At 35.5% G+C, this 17,150-nt stretch overlaps 2 protein-coding genes across 4 annotated transcripts; both read right to left on the bottom strand.

The window, feature by feature from the left end:
* Positions 1-296: 296 nt before the first annotated feature.
* LOC110606104 (CO(2)-response secreted protease) lies at positions 297-3,657 on the bottom strand. Its single transcript, XM_021744858.2, has 9 exons — positions 3,434-3,657; positions 3,095-3,354; positions 2,897-3,008; positions 2,289-2,808; positions 2,022-2,122; positions 1,628-1,867; positions 1,403-1,514; positions 1,076-1,286; positions 297-983 (listed from the first exon to the last, which is right to left on the bottom strand). Exons 1-9 carry the CDS (start codon positions 3,595-3,597, stop codon positions 415-417), a joined length of 2,289 nt encoding a protein of 762 aa, XP_021600550.2. The 5' UTR covers positions 3,598-3,657; the 3' UTR covers positions 297-414.
* A 10,684-nt stretch (positions 3,658-14,341) lies between these two features.
* LOC122722471 (bZIP transcription factor 27-like) lies at positions 14,342-15,964 on the bottom strand. 3 transcript variants are annotated; one of them, XM_043953180.1, is made up of 4 exons: positions 15,276-15,964; positions 15,081-15,158; positions 14,879-14,950; positions 14,342-14,698 (listed from the first exon to the last, which is right to left on the bottom strand). In XM_043953180.1, exons 1-3 carry the CDS (start codon positions 15,843-15,845, stop codon positions 14,882-14,884), a joined length of 717 nt encoding a protein of 238 aa, XP_043809115.1. In that variant the 5' UTR covers positions 15,846-15,964; the 3' UTR covers positions 14,342-14,698; positions 14,879-14,881. The 3 variants fall into 3 exon arrangements, with proteins under 3 accessions (XP_043809115.1, XP_043809114.1, XP_043809113.1); XM_043953179.1 differs by having other exon boundaries at positions 14,342-14,775; positions 15,081-15,964; XM_043953178.1 differs by having other exon boundaries at positions 15,081-15,963.
* Between the last annotated feature and the right edge of the window lie 1,186 nt (positions 15,965-17,150).

The raw sequence follows: 17,150 nt of genomic DNA, 5'->3' as shown, positions 1-17,150 counted from the left end.
TTTAATTTGTCTACTGGCTTCCGTGATCCAATATTATTGTTAATACTGTTTTAATGTGAATTTCTAAAGACGTGGGATCAGATTAAGTCAGTATTCTGCTTGGTAACTTGTCAACTAAATTGGCAAACAGCCTGAAGATGCATATAATTGTGTTCCTTGAGAAAATAGGGAACTCGGATCATAATGGGAAGAACCCCATTTAAGCTTAGGTTTCATGTGATTTGAGGGAGGTTCCATGCCCATGATGTCGCAGGTTGTAAAGTGGGAAAAATTGATGTTGTATCGTGGCCATATACTGAAACAAACTGCAACACTAAATTGGCTTTTGCATTTAATAATTAGTGGAGTTGATGTGCTACAGCAGCCTTTATTAATTGTAAATTACATCCTGTACCATTACTACACATTGTTTGATCACTTTTTACTACTTCTACTGCTTACAACAAATGGGGTACGGACCTTGAATTTTCCGTTAGTCCAAGTAATTGCTCCAAACACATCCTCCAGAGTTGAAAATGCTTTGAAATAAACTTGGTAGCTCAGTTTCTGTCCATTCTTTGTAAATTTTAGTTCCTTTGGACCAACTGCAACTTCTAGTCCATAAGGCACAGAAAGCACTGCAGTGTACGATGTATCACCATCTCCACCAACGTTTGTAAGAGTTCTGCTTACATTCCTAATCTGATTTGCAGGGAGGTTGAAAACTGCAATTGATGGATAGTTGATGTTAGATATAAGATCCGAGCTTGATTCCTTTGGGCAAGTAAAACCTTCCGGAAGAGTTGCAGAGATGACTTTTATTGTGGATGTATCATATCCATAATAACAAAGAAAGTTTAAGTAGTCGACGGTTGTTGTCTCATAAACTAGCCCTGGTTGCAGTGGTCCAGTTGTGCTTATTTCTCCTGCCCCATAATCATAAGCAGTGGCTATGGCACCTGAATCTGTTGTTATGGAGGCCTTAACGTTGTTGGTTTGAGATGCTGTTGATCAAAAAAATAAAAAAAAAGGATAAAAAGTCGTGCATTGGAAGGAATATGTGAATTATTCAAATTTTCTGTTCTTAGATATTAACCTGTTGTCATAATGGCTGATTTAATTGCAGATGGACTCAATGTAGGATTCTGGGATTTAACTGCTGCTGCAATTCCTGAGACGTGTGGACATGCCATGGAAGTTCCTGAGAGCACATTAAATAGTGGTGGCTCTTTACCTTTAACAGTCTCCTCTGTATCATTGCCCATCCATGCTGCAATTATGTCAACTCCTGGTGCTGCAATATCAGGCTGCAAAGTCCCAAAAAAAAAAGGTAACGATTTATTTATGTTTGAGCATTTGGAGATATTTTGCAGAGAAATTATTGCCGCAGTGCAATCGAATAGTAGGAAGCAAGAGACTTTTCCTTGAGGATATTCCTTGTGATGGAAGGACCTCTAGCTGAGAAGTATGCAACAGCCGGTGCAGGCTTATAATTTGTCACCACTGTGGTAGGTAAGATAGTTGCGACTGGATTTCTGTGCAAGTTCCCAAAATTTTAAACAATAAATTTCTTGCATCACCTAAAAGGGTTTCTAATCACTGCAGCTGATGTTTGACTTAAGATCAAGACAATAGTCTTTTGTCTTACTCAGTTGAGTTTATGTAAGAAAGAATTTCAGCAGCATCCTTTGAACTGATGACGGTCATTGGAAACTCCTTGTAAGTAGATGCAACTGCCCTTGATTTGTCATCAACCAAAATTAGACCAATTCCTCCTAAGCTTTGCACTTCCTCCTTCTTCGCATCTGAGTATTCTCCACCTTCATTATCACAGAGTACAATCTTTCCTTTGATCTTCTCCTCGTCCATGGAACCTGGCTGGCATTTTCTGAACCAACACATGTTTTAGTTATAAATACTACTGCATGAGAGCATTCCCTGATTCGTACAAGTAATTAAACCCCTTTTCAATCATTTTGTGTATTCAGTAAGTTTTTCAAGCTATAAATATGCTTACTGTGGACTGCACAAAAGTTGCATACCTTGCTTCTTCTTCACCTGAATCAGGGTTCTTGGCTGACTTCCCATATATCAAAGGATGCACTGGACTTTTTCCAATATTAGCAAAATTTATTCCTTCGCCCTGAAGTGATATGAAACACTCAAAACATTTTCAATAGATGATCACCATGAAAGACAGGAAAATTCTGACTATATAATCAATTCATCTGAACCATCTGATGGTGCAGTGTTGATAGTAGTATTAGACAAATTGTAGATAAATTCACTTGGGGTTTAAAAAACTTAACCTTTATTGCTTTGTTTCCACCCAACAGAACATCTGATTCAAAATCCCTGTCAATGGTTGTCGCAGCAACTGTGAGAATCCATGGTGCAGCATTTACTACTGTTCCTGACGTAGGACCATCGTTCCCACCAGAACAGACAACGGTGATCCCATTCTCAACTGCATGGAATGCTCCAATGGCAATAGGATCCTTGTTCAAATCAGGCGCAAATAAGGATGGTGGACCGAGTGATATTGATAATACATCAACCCCATCTGCTATTGCATCATCAAATGCAGCTAGTATGCTGGAGCCTTGGCATCCATTCTCTGAACATACTCTATATACAGCGATCCTCGACCCGGGGGAGCCACCTTTCGCAGCTCCCTCCGCCAGGCCGTAGTAAGATGCTCGTGACACCACAGCTCCTGCTGCGGTTGCTGCTACGTGAGTGCCATGTCCAATCATATCCCTAGGTGTTTGATAGATTTCATCATCTTCATCATCTTGGCTTTCGTAAAATCTTGCTCCGATTAGTTTTCTATGGACTTAGAAGTCTTAGATGACAATCAAACACTGATCAAAGAAGGTTTTAGCAAATTCATGTTCAAGTTGGCAGACATATTTACCTGTTGCAGTTGGATTGGTTGAAGCTGTAACCTTTTACACAAGTTCCCTTCCAGCGAGATGGAATTGGACCCATATCCTTATCACTAAAACTCTCTGATTCGGGCCAAATACCTAAGTTCCACTTTATTATTGTTAGAGAACAGAGTAACCACAACCATTCTGTATGAGATTTGAGAAGGGTCCGAGGTTCAATTCACCTGTATCGATGACTCCAATGATTGTGTCCGATCCATTAGAGGATGTGCTAGAGTCTGAAGTGGGATTTGAATCAATCTTAACATCAGTTTGATACTTCAAGAACTCCCATGAACGAGTAGTATGGAGTTGGAAGACAGGATCAGGAAAAACAGATGCAACTCCAGGTCTCTGAGCAATTGATTGCGCCTCTGCTTCTGATAAACGAGCTGCAAAACCAGAAAATCCATGCCTGTAGCTCCGTAATATAGCATTCTTTTTCCTGGCACACGTAACAAGAATCATTGAGTAACCAATCAGTAAACCAAGAAAATGAATCACTAGTGGTCCAATTTGCATACCCTTTTGATACAGAGCTCAAAAGCTGGACATAATAGTTCTCCAAGTAACCTTTGCCGGCTCCCATGTAAACAATATAAACCCCATCTCTGCCTGCTGTTGTTGTTCCTGTTTCTATCAGACAAGACAATGCAAAGAAAAGACAAAATATGATGAGAACATTCATGGCTTGAGCTGTTCCAAGGAGATTGAAGTTTTTTCTCTCTTTCTCAGTGGTCTAGTGATGCATGGCCAGTTATGTCTGTGATAGAGCTCTTATCCAGCCTAGTGGTATTTATAACACTAGAAATGGTGGGTGCTATGTGCACGTAATTGCACACTCGTCAATCTGACACTGCCATCCACCCATAGTGCGCCATTGCTCAGCTTCTACCATTAACAGGTGGAGGTGGTGGAGGCGGTGGTCGGTATAAGTAAGTGGAGATGGGTAATAGAATGGAGCATCTTTTTTCTACTTGATGCGACGCATTGTATTATAAGCGGCGATGGCAAGAATTTAGGTAACAAAATTGAGCAGCTGAAGCGCTCATGCCCTTTAGATGGGTAGCTTAATTTCCTAACTCTAGACATTCACAATCACAGAGGATTCTTCTACTTTGAATTTCCTGCAAAAGCGGAAGTTACTATCCTTTTCTTAACGTCAAGAATTTCATTACGTTGCCTTAAATAAATTATTTCATCTTACAATCTTATATGCTATTAAAAATCTAAAACATGTAATTAATAATAATGATCAGCAATAATGTATATAAATTTTGTAAATTATAATTTTTATTTATACCAATTTTAGCGTTACATACATTTTTTTTTCTCGATAACATAAAAAGAAATGAAAGGAAAGTTATTATGAGATGATCCCACCCCCACATGTGTTAAGAGTTGACAGTAAGATTGACGGATGAGAAGGCTTTTTCTTTTACGCAGCTTAGGTTATCATTCATACACATGTTGCTCCTTTTCACATAGAGATTATTATTTCTTATTTAAATAAAAACAGCACAAATATTTAAACATTGCTGCAAGTTGCAGCTATAAAATGTAAATATTGATTTGTGGAGACTTGGGATGGGAATCTATTTGGGCAACAATGAATTAATATTCCATATCATTACACAAACGTAATGATTAGGTTTTAGAATTTGGGGAAGAGAATCTTCCACAATGGGCAAAATGCATTTCCAAGCTGTGTTTCTACTTTGAGTTTTTTTCTTAAAAAAATAATATATTTAAATTTAATTTCGAAACATTATCTTAATACATGCAACTTAAAATTATCACTAAATTAATAAATTTAATTTAATTTTTCAAAGAAGCTGATAATGGAAGTGCGCCACTGCCCCCCCCCCCATGTCACTCACTATTGAGTTGTATCCACCAACTTCAATATGGAGAAGTAATTTTAAATTAAAAAAAATTGTTTTATTTTATAGAATTTAATTACTTGAATTAGAGGATATTTTAGGATTTCATCATCCCAAAAAGCAAGTGAGGTTATAACATATTCATCGTCCACCAATTTTGAATGCCTAGCACTAACCGTATGGACTGTTTTTTAGTTCCAAAAAAACGCCAAGTAATTGGCTGATAAATCACCTTCACGTACTATTTATTTATCCTTTTAAAAAAATTATCCAATGTATATTTGAATTATTAATAGTTGTGAAGTGGGGAACTAACGAAGCTATTTTAATAATTTACAAAGATCAAAACTATATGCTAGGGGATGGCAAATCCATCCTATGCAAAAAAGACATATGGATACCCTCTCTCTTTCCATTGTCCCCTAATTCACTGCCTATCACGCATTCAAAATATCCAATGAGGCCTTGGAGTAGAACATAGGATTTACAAGCTTTGCTTGATGCTGAAACTATCAAGCATATTTTGGCTTTGCTTGTGAGTCTGTTTCCAATGCAAGATAAAAGGCTATGGCAGTGTGAGCGTCATGGTTCATACATTGTTAGATCAAGTTACAGGCTAGCCCCACAACTGCATGAGCTTTTAGAGGGATTTTTAAAAACTTGCCTTTCTAAATAAGATTTGGGTATTCTTATGGAGCTTATTCCTAAGAAAAAAATGTAAGACATCAAATCCTTTTTGTGCCTTTTATGGGAATCTGGAATCAATCTTCAATTGTCCTAAACTATTAATATATGGTTACATTCCCCTCTATGGATTATATCCTCCCTTTTACATCCCTCATCTATGATGAACATCTGGTAGGAAATTTGTAAACCCTTAGCATCATACCTAGATGTCACTAAACTGGAAGAAACACCATCACTCCTGTCAACACCAATGCAACAATATTGGATCCTCCACCCGAACATATTATCAAAATCAATTTTGATACAGTGGCTGAAGTTCATGCAAATAAAGGAGTCATAGTAGCTGTGAGTATGGACAACAATGGAAAAGTCCTAAACTAGTTCAACCAAATCTGGATAGGAATTAATTAAGAGCTTAGCATGCAGAAAGGCACTCAATTTCCCCAGAAACATAGACAATTTGAAGATATTTATCAAAGAGAACTCCTCTATAGTAATATATGATTGTAAGGGAGAACCCCTTTAGTCATATATGATATATTAAGTGATTCTCTTCATCTAGCAATTCTTTTAAAGTATGTGAACTTTATGTTTAACAAGATAGCTCATGTGTTATCTGATGGTTCAAAATACTGCACAGCTATTTCCAGTATGACTGCTGATGTGGAGTTTGGTTAGAAGTGGATGTTGTGGACACCAGTATCAGCAGCATGAAAAGCATGTTTTTAGGCATTTTGTGATTTGTTTTTTATTTGTTTTTGTTCTCAACAAATTGTTTAGTTTTTCTGTTAATAGTGTAATAGTCGAGCATGTTTTTAGAAAAATTTGTTATAACTTATCCTATTTAAGCATTATGTTCGTTTTAATAAAAAATTGAGCCTTCTTCAAGTTATTTTTTTTACTTTCCTTTGCTGTTCTGTTTGCCTTTGACGTTATCAAACTAACAGTAGTATCAGAGCTCTTTTTCTTTAAGGACTTGTGTGAGACTTGTGAGGAATCTTGACTGAGTGAATTACCTAAACACTCGACCAAACTCTTACCTTCGTTTGTCTTGACTGTCATGGAAGGTGAAAGACAAAGCTAAGGAAAGAAGAATAATGTTGGTACTAATAATGCTACAGGAGCGCATGGAGGTAGCAATAATAGCAAAGAGGGAAAATATCTTCCTTGTCAGCATTGTGTGAGGAAAAATCATTCACACTTCAAATGTTGGAGAAAGTCAGATATGAACTGTAAGAGATGTCAAAAATTAGGGCATGCAGAGATCATATGCAAAGAAAAAAACAAACGGATCTTAAAGAAAAAAACAAATGCTCAAAGAGACTGGAAGATTTATCAAATGGATCTTAAATCAGCTTTCTTAAATGGTTGGTGCAAGGAGGAAATCTATGTAGAGCAACTTAAAGGATTTGTGCAGACGGAACACGTACAAAAGGTTTTATTTGTTCAAAAAGGCTTTACGTGGACCGAAGCAAGCTCCAAGAGCTTGGTATGGCAGAATTGATGAGCACTTAACAGGATTATACTTTGAAAAGAGCCAAAGTGAAGCAACTCTTTATGTCAAGAAGGTAAATTCTGACATTTTTATCATCTCCATATATGTAGATGATTTGCTTATGACCGGAAGTAGTAGTGAGCTAATTTCTGAATTTAAGAAGGAGATGATGAAGGTCTTCGAAATGACAGACCTTAGTAAGATGGCTTATTTTCTTGGCATAGAAATCAAACAAGGAGAGGATGAAGCATTCATATGTGAAAAGAAATATGCCAAGGAAATTTTAAAAAAATTTCAAATGGAAGATTGCAAGGCAGTGACTACTCCAATGTCACATAAGGAGAGACTGCAGAACGAGGATGGTGCTGAGAAAACTGAAATGAAACCACCTACAGAAGCTTGATTGGGTGTTTGATGTATCTTACTGCAACAAGGTCAGATATCTTGTATGTTGTAAGCGTATTGTCAAGATTCATGAACTGTCCTAGTAAACTACATATGAAGGCAGCAAAAAGAGTAATCAGATATGTAAAAGCTACAGTAAATTTTGGTGTTAAATTCTGTAAAAGTCAGAATGTTAATTTATTTGGTTACTCTGATAGTGATTGGGTATGATCGGTTGATGATATGAAAAATACTTCAGGTTATTGTTTTAGCATTGGTTCGGGTTGTTTTTCCTGGAGTTTAAAAAAGTGTAGTAAAGACAGATATAAAGCTATATGAAAAGGATTAAAGAACTGGAATATATTGGACTTGGAAGCGTACTTCTTCTTATTTACTGATGAATATTTATAGGAAAAAAAACTACTTAACTACTGCTGCAAATAATCTGGAAAAATCTAAACTAATCTCCTATAATTAAGCAACAAGTAAATCATGCTTAAAGATTTTAAAAAATCTATAAAGACTTAGTCAAATACTAAAGGCAAATTACTAACAATCTCCTCCTTGCCTTAGTATTTGCATACACCTAACTTATTCCTCAACTCTTCGAATCTTGCTTTAGGAAGACCTTTGGTTAAGATGTCTGCAGTTTGTTCCTCTGTTCTGCAAAACACTAGCTTGATTTCACCATCTTTCTGCTTTTCCCGCAAGTGATAGAGCCTGATATTGAAGTGCTTAGTTTTTCCATGAAAGACAGGGTCCTTTGAGATTGCAATGGCAGCTTGGTTGTCAACTAAAATCTCTGTTGGATCATTTTGCTTTATCTGCAAGTCTTCAAGTATTTTTCGGATCCAAATTGCTTGATTCACAGTTGCATTTGCTGCAATAAACTCTGCTTCTGCTGTGCTTTGAGCAACAACCTCTTGCTTTCTTGAACTCCATGAGAAAACACCTGAGCCAAAACTGAAACAAAAACCAGTTGTGCTTCTCTTATCATCAGTAGAACCTGCCCAATCACTATCAGAAAAACCTTGGAGCTGAAAATTTTTAAGACCATAATATTTGATGCCGTAATCTGTTGTACCCTTCAAATATCTTAAAATACGCTTAGCAGCTACAAAATGAACTTTACTGGCACAATTCATAAATCTTGACAGCAAACTTACGGCAAAGGTTATGTCCGGTCTTGTGGCTGTGAGATACATCAAGCAACCAATCAAACTCCTGTACAGCCCTTCATCCACCTTTTCAGCTCCATCTTCTTTACTGAACTTCTCCTTCAAATTCATTGGTGTGCTAATTTCTTTGCAATCTTTCATGTGAAACTTTTTAAGAATTTCCTTTGCAAACTTCTGCTGGCATATGAAGATTTCATGAGCACTTTGTTTCACCTCTAGGCCCAAAAAATAAGACAATAAACCAAGATCTGTCATCTCAAAAGCTTTGAACATATCAGCTTTAAATTCATTCACCAATTTTTCATTGCTTCCTGCAACAAGCAAATCGTCAACATAAATAGATACCACAATTATGTTAGTATCAGATTTCTTCACATATAAGGTGGCTTCACTTGGACTTTTTTCAAATCCAAGACTTTGAAGATAAACATCAACTCTGCTGTACCAGGCCCTGGGAGCCTGTTTAAGGCCATACAAAGCCTTCTTCAGTTTGTAAACTTTCTCCTCCTTTCCCTTGACTAGAAATCCCTCAGGCTGTTCAACATAGATTTCTTCTTGAAGAAAACCATTTAAAAAAGCCGACTTAACATCCAGCTGATAAAGTTTCCAACCTTTTTGTACAGATAAAGCCAGCAACATCCTTATAGTCTCCAAACGTGCAACCGGAGCAAAAGTTTTTGAAAAATCTACTCCGAAGACTTGATTGTACCCTTTCGCAACTAATCTGGCTTTATGTTTGTTTACAGAACCATCAGCATTGGTTTGGTCCTATAAACCCATTTCACACCAATGATCTTTCTATTTTGAGGTCTGTCCACCAACTCCCAGGTGTCATTCTTCTCGATCATTCGTAGTTCATCTTTCATGGAATCTATCCATTTGTCATCCTTCATTGCTTCATTGAATTCTGCAGGCTCAAAAACAGCAACATTACTCCTTGCATAGATATCGGACAATAATCTTGTGCCACGAACAGGAACATCATCTATCTTGTCATCAAGTTCTTGAGAGAATTCTGGAAATTCTCTTTCTATTGTCTCCTCCCAAATCCATTGCTTGTCCTCCATGAATTTGACATCACGACTTACAATAATTTTCCCATTCTGAGGTTGGAAAATTCTGTAAGCTTTAGAAGTGTTGCTGTATCCGACAAATATACCAGGTTCTGCCTTCTTATCAAGTTTATCTCTCTTCACCTGTGGCACATAAAAAAAACATAGGCAACCAAAAATTTTTAGATTTTGTAAATCTGGCTTATAACCAAACCAGGCCTCAAATGGTGTTTTGCCTTCAATAGCTCTAGTTGGGAGCCTATTCAGCAAGAACACTGCAGTACTTGAAGCTTCTGCCCAAAGATTTTTTGGCAACTCTTTTTCATGCAGCATGCATCTTGCCATCTCCATGATGCTCCGGTTCTTTCTCTCACTTACGCCATTCTACTGGGGAGTGTAAGGAGTTGTGAGTTGGTGCTCAATACCTGCATCCTCACAAAATTTCTCAAAAATTGCATTCTTGTACTCTGTTCCATTGTCAGACCTTATTGTTCGTATTCTGCAATCGCTTTGATTTTCCACCCAATTTTTAAACTTCCAGAATATACTAGCAACCTCAGCTTTGGATTTGAAGAAGTAAATCCAACAAAATCTTGTGTAATCATCAATAAATGTAATATAATACTGATTACCATTTAAAGATGATGTTTTCTGAGGTCCTCCAACGTCTGAATGCACCAGCTGCAGCTTGTGTGACGCTCTCCATACGATTCGAGGAAATGGTTTCCTGACCTGCTTTCCATATTGACAAGCCACACAATCAGCTAGCTCTTCTTCGAGTGGTGGGACACCCTTCACAAAGTCATTTTTCTGCATATACAGTAATCCAGCATGATGAAAGTGTCCCAACCTTTTGTGCCACAACTCTGCATTGCTGAGGTGACATACAAGTGCTGCTTGTCCATTTTCCAGCAAATTCAGAGCAAAACTCTTAGATTTCATCATGACCTTAAACACATTTCTGCCTATTGCATCCTTAATAAAGCATTGCTTATCCTTAAAAAAAACTTTGTAGCCTTTTTCAAGAAGCTGCCCAACACTCAACAAATTTTGGTCAATATCAGGCACATACAAAACGTCAGAGATATATTTTAAACCTGTCAAGCTCTCAATTTCCACTGTGCCTTTTCCTTTGACTGGAATAAGCTGGCCATTTCCAATCCTTACTTTAGAGATAAAAGTCTTATTGATCTCTATGAAGCGAGTTGGATCATTGGTCATGTGATTGGTGCAGCCGCTATCTATCAACCAAGAATCACTTGAGTTGTTCTTAGCTGCAAAACACGTCGCCACAAAGAGTTGTTCTTCATCATTTTCTTCTATATGTGCTTTTGCTACTTCGGACTGTTGGGATTTGCACACTTTCTCCATATACCCCATGATACCACACTTTCTGCACTTAATGTCAGGCCTCCACCAACACTTCTTTGGATGATGATTCGACTTTTTGCAGTGTGTACAAGGTGAACTAGCACCTTTGTTGACATTGCTGAACTTGCTGCTATTATATTTTTCCATAAATTTCTTGTCTTTGCCTCCTGAACTTTCTGACTTGGCCTTCAAAGCATCCTCCACATTTTCTTCTTTTCTCATTATCCTTCTTTGCTCCTGAGCCTGCAAAGCATTAACTAACTCTGCCAAGGATATGCTTGACAGATCCTTAGACTCCTCTAGCGAAGAGATTTTTGACTCATATTTCTCAGGAAGAGTGACAAGAATTTTTTCAATAATTCTGTTATCAGAGAAATCCTTACCCAGCAGCCGTACTTTGTTGACAATGCCCAGCAACTTGTCCGAATAGTCCTTAATTGTTTCCGACTCCTTCATTTTTACCATCTCAAATTCTCTAATCAAGTTGAGAATTTGCATGTTCTTGGTTCTTTCATTACCTTGATACTCCTTTTTGAGATAATCCCATATGGCTTTGGCTGAATCCAGATTCATGATCCTGGTAAAAATTGTACTTGAAACGGCAGAGTAAAGACAAGCTATGGCTTTTGACTTCCTTGTCTTTCTCTCCTTGTGATTTTTTATCTGTGCCACCGTTGGATTTGCAGGCAATGGTTGAACGACGTAGTCTTCTTCTACAGCCTCCCAAAGATCCATAGCCTCAAGATAGACCGTCATTCTAACAGCCCATGCTTGATAATTTTCGCCATCAAAAACTGGTGGAGCAGCATGATGGCTGAAAGCTGTTTGTGTATCACTCTCCATTCTCACAGATCCCTCAAGATAATGTGCTCTGATACCACTTTGAAGTAAAGACAGATATAAAGCTATATGAAAAGGATTAAAGAACTGGAATATATTGGACTTGGAAGCGTACTTCTTCTTATTTACTGATGAATATTTATAGGAAAAAAAACTACTTAACTACTGCTGCAAATAATCTGGAAAAATCTAAACTAATCTCCTATAATTAAGCAACAAGTAAATCATGCTTAAAGATTTTAAAAAATCTATAAAGACTTAGTCAAATACTAAAGGCAAATTACTAACAAAAAGCAAGAGACTGTTACTCAATCAACCGCTGACCATAAAGGCTGAGAAAAATTCTAAATGATTTGGGACTGGAGTAGCAAGAAAATACTGAAGTGATGATAGATAATCAAGCTGCAATTGCAATCTCCCATAATCCAGTTTTTCATGGGAAAACCAAGCACTTCAAGATCAAGATATATTTTTTGAGAGAGGTGCAGAAAAATGGAGAAGTGAATCTGATCTACTGACTTACTTATTTACTAGATCCTTTTATATGTCCAGATTTGAGTTTTTGAAGAAGAAAATTGGAGTATGCAGTGTTTGATCCAAGGAGGCGTGTTATCTGATAGTTCAAAATACTGCACAGGTATTTCCAGTGTGACTGCTTATGTGGAGTTTGGTTGAAAGAAGTGGATGTCATGAACACCATTATCAGCGGCATGAAAAGCAAGTTTTTAGGCATTTTATGATTTATTTTTGATTTGTTTATATTCTCAATTAGTTGTTTAGTTTTTCTGCTAGTAGTGGAATAATTGAGCATTCTCTTCGTTTAATAAAAAATTGAGCCTTCTTGAAGTTATTTTTTGACTTTCCTTTGTTATTCTGTTTGCTTTTGCTGTTATCAAACTAACAATATTTTAATGCCTTCTTTAGAAGCATATAGACTTTCTTTGTAACTCTCTTTCATCCTAAGGCTGTTCAACGAATCTTATCTTATATCTAATTGAATTAATAATTTAGCACTTATCTTATAATACAAAAACTTAAAAATTAACAGTAATCATTTTAAGTCTTCTAATTAAGATAAAATTTAATCTTAAAATAATTTTAAATATTTTAATTAGTATATTTTCAACTATACATCTAGCATAATGTCAAATATATGATTACAGTAATATTCTTCAATATATTTTAAACTTTTCTTTTAATGTAAAAATCAAACTGACTCTGAATAGACTCTGAAGCAGTTATCTCACTGCTGAGATCCTCGGTTCCTCTGGTCTGATCCTACACAGGTGGACTCAAATGAGGGACCAAATATACTCTAACAAGACTCTAAATATCTCCCCAAAAATCCTCTAAAACATCATAAAATATATATAGAAAACATACAAATGAAGGCTGAACATGACACTTTCGGCATCAGATTCGACGGCCGAAAGTCACTCCAGAGCCGAAAGTCAAACACTTTCGGAGGCAGGGTTTGGCGGCCGAAAGTCTGTCCACATGGATGGGCCTATCATATAGAAAGCGGGCTCAAATCTCTAAAAGCTTGTTGAATCTGTCAACATTCTTGTAAAGATAGAACGCTCCAAGTCATTAAAAGATTATAAAAAATATAAATTTATAAATTTAATTTTAATTTATATAGAAACATGGATTAAATTGGTGTGAGTTTAGTGAATAATTTTGAATTTTTTAACGGCTCATTGTAATATTTTTAGTCTAACGTAGTAAAATGGTGCGGTATGAGTTTTGGATAATTTTCCAGCGCCCATCCCATAATATGATTGACCAATAAATCCTGAGTGTTTTCAGATGCAAATATGGAGAGCTGTGATTGTGATCAATTTTGACAATGGATATCAGACTGAATTTGCTTTTATTATGGGCATCAGCAACATCAACGGTGGAGCCTGCTTTCAACGATACATGCATCTTTAATGGAAACTCTGCTTTTTTATATTCTCGTTTGCAAAACTGAGGGCTTTAATGATACTCTTTTTAGAATAAAAAAAAAAAAAAAGCAAATGAATAAAATTAGGGAGTCATACAAAAGACAAAAACCTAATAAATCTTCACACCAAATGAGACACTAAGCAGATCCTATTGCGGTTGGATTTTAATTAAATATACTTTTTTTTTTTTAAAACATCAAAACACACGTAACGTAAGCTCAACACAGAACAGGATTGGTGTCTACAAAATCTTTAGGCCTATTAAAAAGATACATCTCATTAAAAATATTCATTAATTTAATATGCAACTGTTTCTATTTTAATTATTTATCTAAATAGTTAATTTGAAAAATTAAGTAGGGAAACTAAAAATTTAATGGTTTCAAAATATAAAAATTAAATCACTCATTTTTTTTTTAAAACTGAGTTATTTTGATGTAAGAAATTAAATAGTAATTGACCAAAAAAGATTTAATTGAATTTAAAGTTAAACTAAATTACTAGTTAAAATTTTAAAAAAATATATTTATAATTAAAATAAAATGGAAGTCCTTTGTATTTCTGATTTTGATTCCCTAAAGTTAAGAGAAAGGAAAAGAGAAATAAAGGTGATATTAATAGCCAAACATGTCCCGTCTTTGTATAGTTATATCTATAGTTATAGCCAAACAAAATATCAAAGGCTGCTCATTGACAGAGATCATATTTGACCCACATCTCTCTCTCTCTCCCTCCTTCTCCCCGACCAAGGTCTGCTCATTGGGAGAGATACACAGTACTAACACACAATAAAACCCACCCAATAACATCTCCTTTTATATTTATATTATAATATTAATTTATGGGAGAAAATTAAAGAGAGAACAAAATGCCCGCAGTTTGTCGTGTAGCTTTAGCTTGGGTTCCTCCTTCGCCTTTCTTTTTCTCTCCCTCCTTTGCCTTTGGACCCGCTGATTTGAGATTCCATCCAACACAAATTGTAAATTACATTTCAAAACATCTCCCTCAAACAGAGCCTCTGGTTTCTCTTTTAAAGGAAATTTGTTATCTTAGTCAAATGGAAGAAAAACGACACACACACACACCCGCCAAAAAACATAAGAGTTTGATAGTTTGCTGCATATTCTTACTTCTCAAAATGGAGCTGTTGAGGTTCTATAGAGACTCGGCTTTTTTAGAAGCTGAGCAGGAGCTGCCTGGAACTGCAAAAATACAAGCTTTTTTCTGTCAATCCGTCCTTGGATATGTGTTTTTTAGGGGTAAAGCTGGCAACCAAATTCCAAATAAAGAAACTGAAATTAAAACAAACACATCCTTCCGGGTTTTTCTCACCTTTTCTTGCTGCCTTCTAAGCCTAGCATTCTCTTTCTGTAAATTGGCTACTTCCTGTTCCAACTCTTGTGTGTAAGCCTGAACATGTTTTAAAAGGCGGGTTATAAAGAAACCCACTAAATAAAGTAACATCATATATATGTATATATAAAGAAAACATCTTTTTTTTTTCTTGGGTGAGAGATAGAGAGATTCCTGCTTTCTTGCCCTGGACCGAGCAGCTGATTCTCTATTCTTGATCATTCGTTTATGTCTCCGATCGCTTGTGTTGTCGTCATTTTCTTGAACCCTTTTCTTGCAAATGGAGGGGAACGCCGATGAAGAACCCAGAGCACCAATACTCGCATGAGTATGCAACTGGGGATTATTTGGCCTTGTGCGAACACTATCGCTTTCAAGAATATCAGGAGAAGGCCCAGAATTCAAAGTCAAGATAGTGGCAGTTCTTGGCGCTAAAGAATTGGGGAAATCAGTGGCCCTACCAGCCGAGGAGGGGGGAGTTGGTGAATCTTTGTTGAAGGGTCTAACCAAGAAGTCTTGAAGGATCATACCAACAGGGCGGTGGTGGTTGGGGTTACTGATGGGGCACTCTTGAAGACATGTTAGATTTATATCTTTCCAAACGTCTTCCATGGATTTTCTCACTGATGATGAAGTGTTTACTGCCTGATCAGACGAAGGAGATGAACATATAGATGATGATTTTGAAGGCGAGCTAGAGATTGATCTACTGTTATTATCGTTTCTTTCTGGGGACGACCGCATGCTCAGACACAGAGAGAGGGAGCGAGAGAGAGAGAGAGGAACACTGGAACTGGAGAAGGAAGACAAGTCTCTGTCTTCTGATTTGTTGGGTTGTGCATTAAAATGTCCAATGTACAATCGTAGTAGACAATTAATTATTTAAAACTTAAAAATGAATTAGGGAAAAAAAAAGGGTCCTAACTCTTCTCGCCAATGAAATTAATGGGAAGTTCTGACCTTTATGTGAAATTAATTTAAAGGGAAAATGTAATTGGAATGAAAATCCACAGCTCATCTCGGCAAAAGGATAATGAAATTGAATTTGTTGGCTACTGCTGTTAAGTGGGTAGCTAATAGTAATAGGTCTGAAAAAATAAATTAAAAAAAGGAAAGAAAAGTGGGTGGCTAGCATGGGAAGGGGGGAGCTGAACTGAGAGCTGAGCTAATATTCTGATACACCGCATGCCTGCTTTCTAAGGGCTCACGTACAATTATGCTCATTTTTCTAAAACAAAATTCAACATATATATCAAGTCGCTTTTTAAATTATTTGAAATATCTAACTTATTTGAATAATTATAAGAATTATTATAATTATTATGGTCAAATAATAAAATAGCACTTTTGAAAAAAAAAAATAATAAAATAGCGCAATTCTATTTCAAATGCTAATTTTGTAGTGATTAATAGGGTAATTTTGAAATTAATTATTATTTATTTTTAAAAAATACATTAATTAATTTTTATTTTTTAAAACTGTTAATTATTCATTTTTTGTATTTTTTCAACTATTAAAATTTTAGCATGTCTTGTTTATTTAAGTTATTAATAATGTATAATGAAATGACTAATATGCTCATCTTCTCTTAGTTTATTCAATTATCATAATTTTTTAAAAGAATAAAGTCAATTAATTCAAATAATTTAAATATTTTATTCATATAAATTGATATTTTTAATTTTTAATTTTAAACAATTAAATTAAATTTTTAAAATTTATTATCATTTTATTTATGAATCTAAATTAATATGATATTGTTATCCTGTCATCTTATTTGATATTTTTATTATTTTTTAATTTATATTTTTATTAAAATAATTTAAATATTTTTCTAATTGTGATGATAACAAAAAGAATAGAACCTTAAATGAACGATAATAAAAATAAAAATGATGAATAAAAGAGGTTAGTTCAGAGGAGAAGATTGTTAAGAAAAAATATATAATTATTTTTTTCTTCAAATTAATCTCACTTGCCTATTGTTTTTTATTTATTATCACTCTAATTATTTAGATTAAATTTTTTTCCTTACAACTAGAACTCAT

Source organism: Manihot esculenta, chromosome 18 (assembly GCF_001659605.2).
Source record: "Manihot esculenta cultivar AM560-2 chromosome 18, M.esculenta_v8, whole genome shotgun sequence".
NCBI classification, from domain to species: Eukaryota; Viridiplantae; Streptophyta; class Magnoliopsida; order Malpighiales; family Euphorbiaceae; genus Manihot; species Manihot esculenta.
This window is presented reverse-complemented; position numbering and strand designations above follow the sequence as displayed.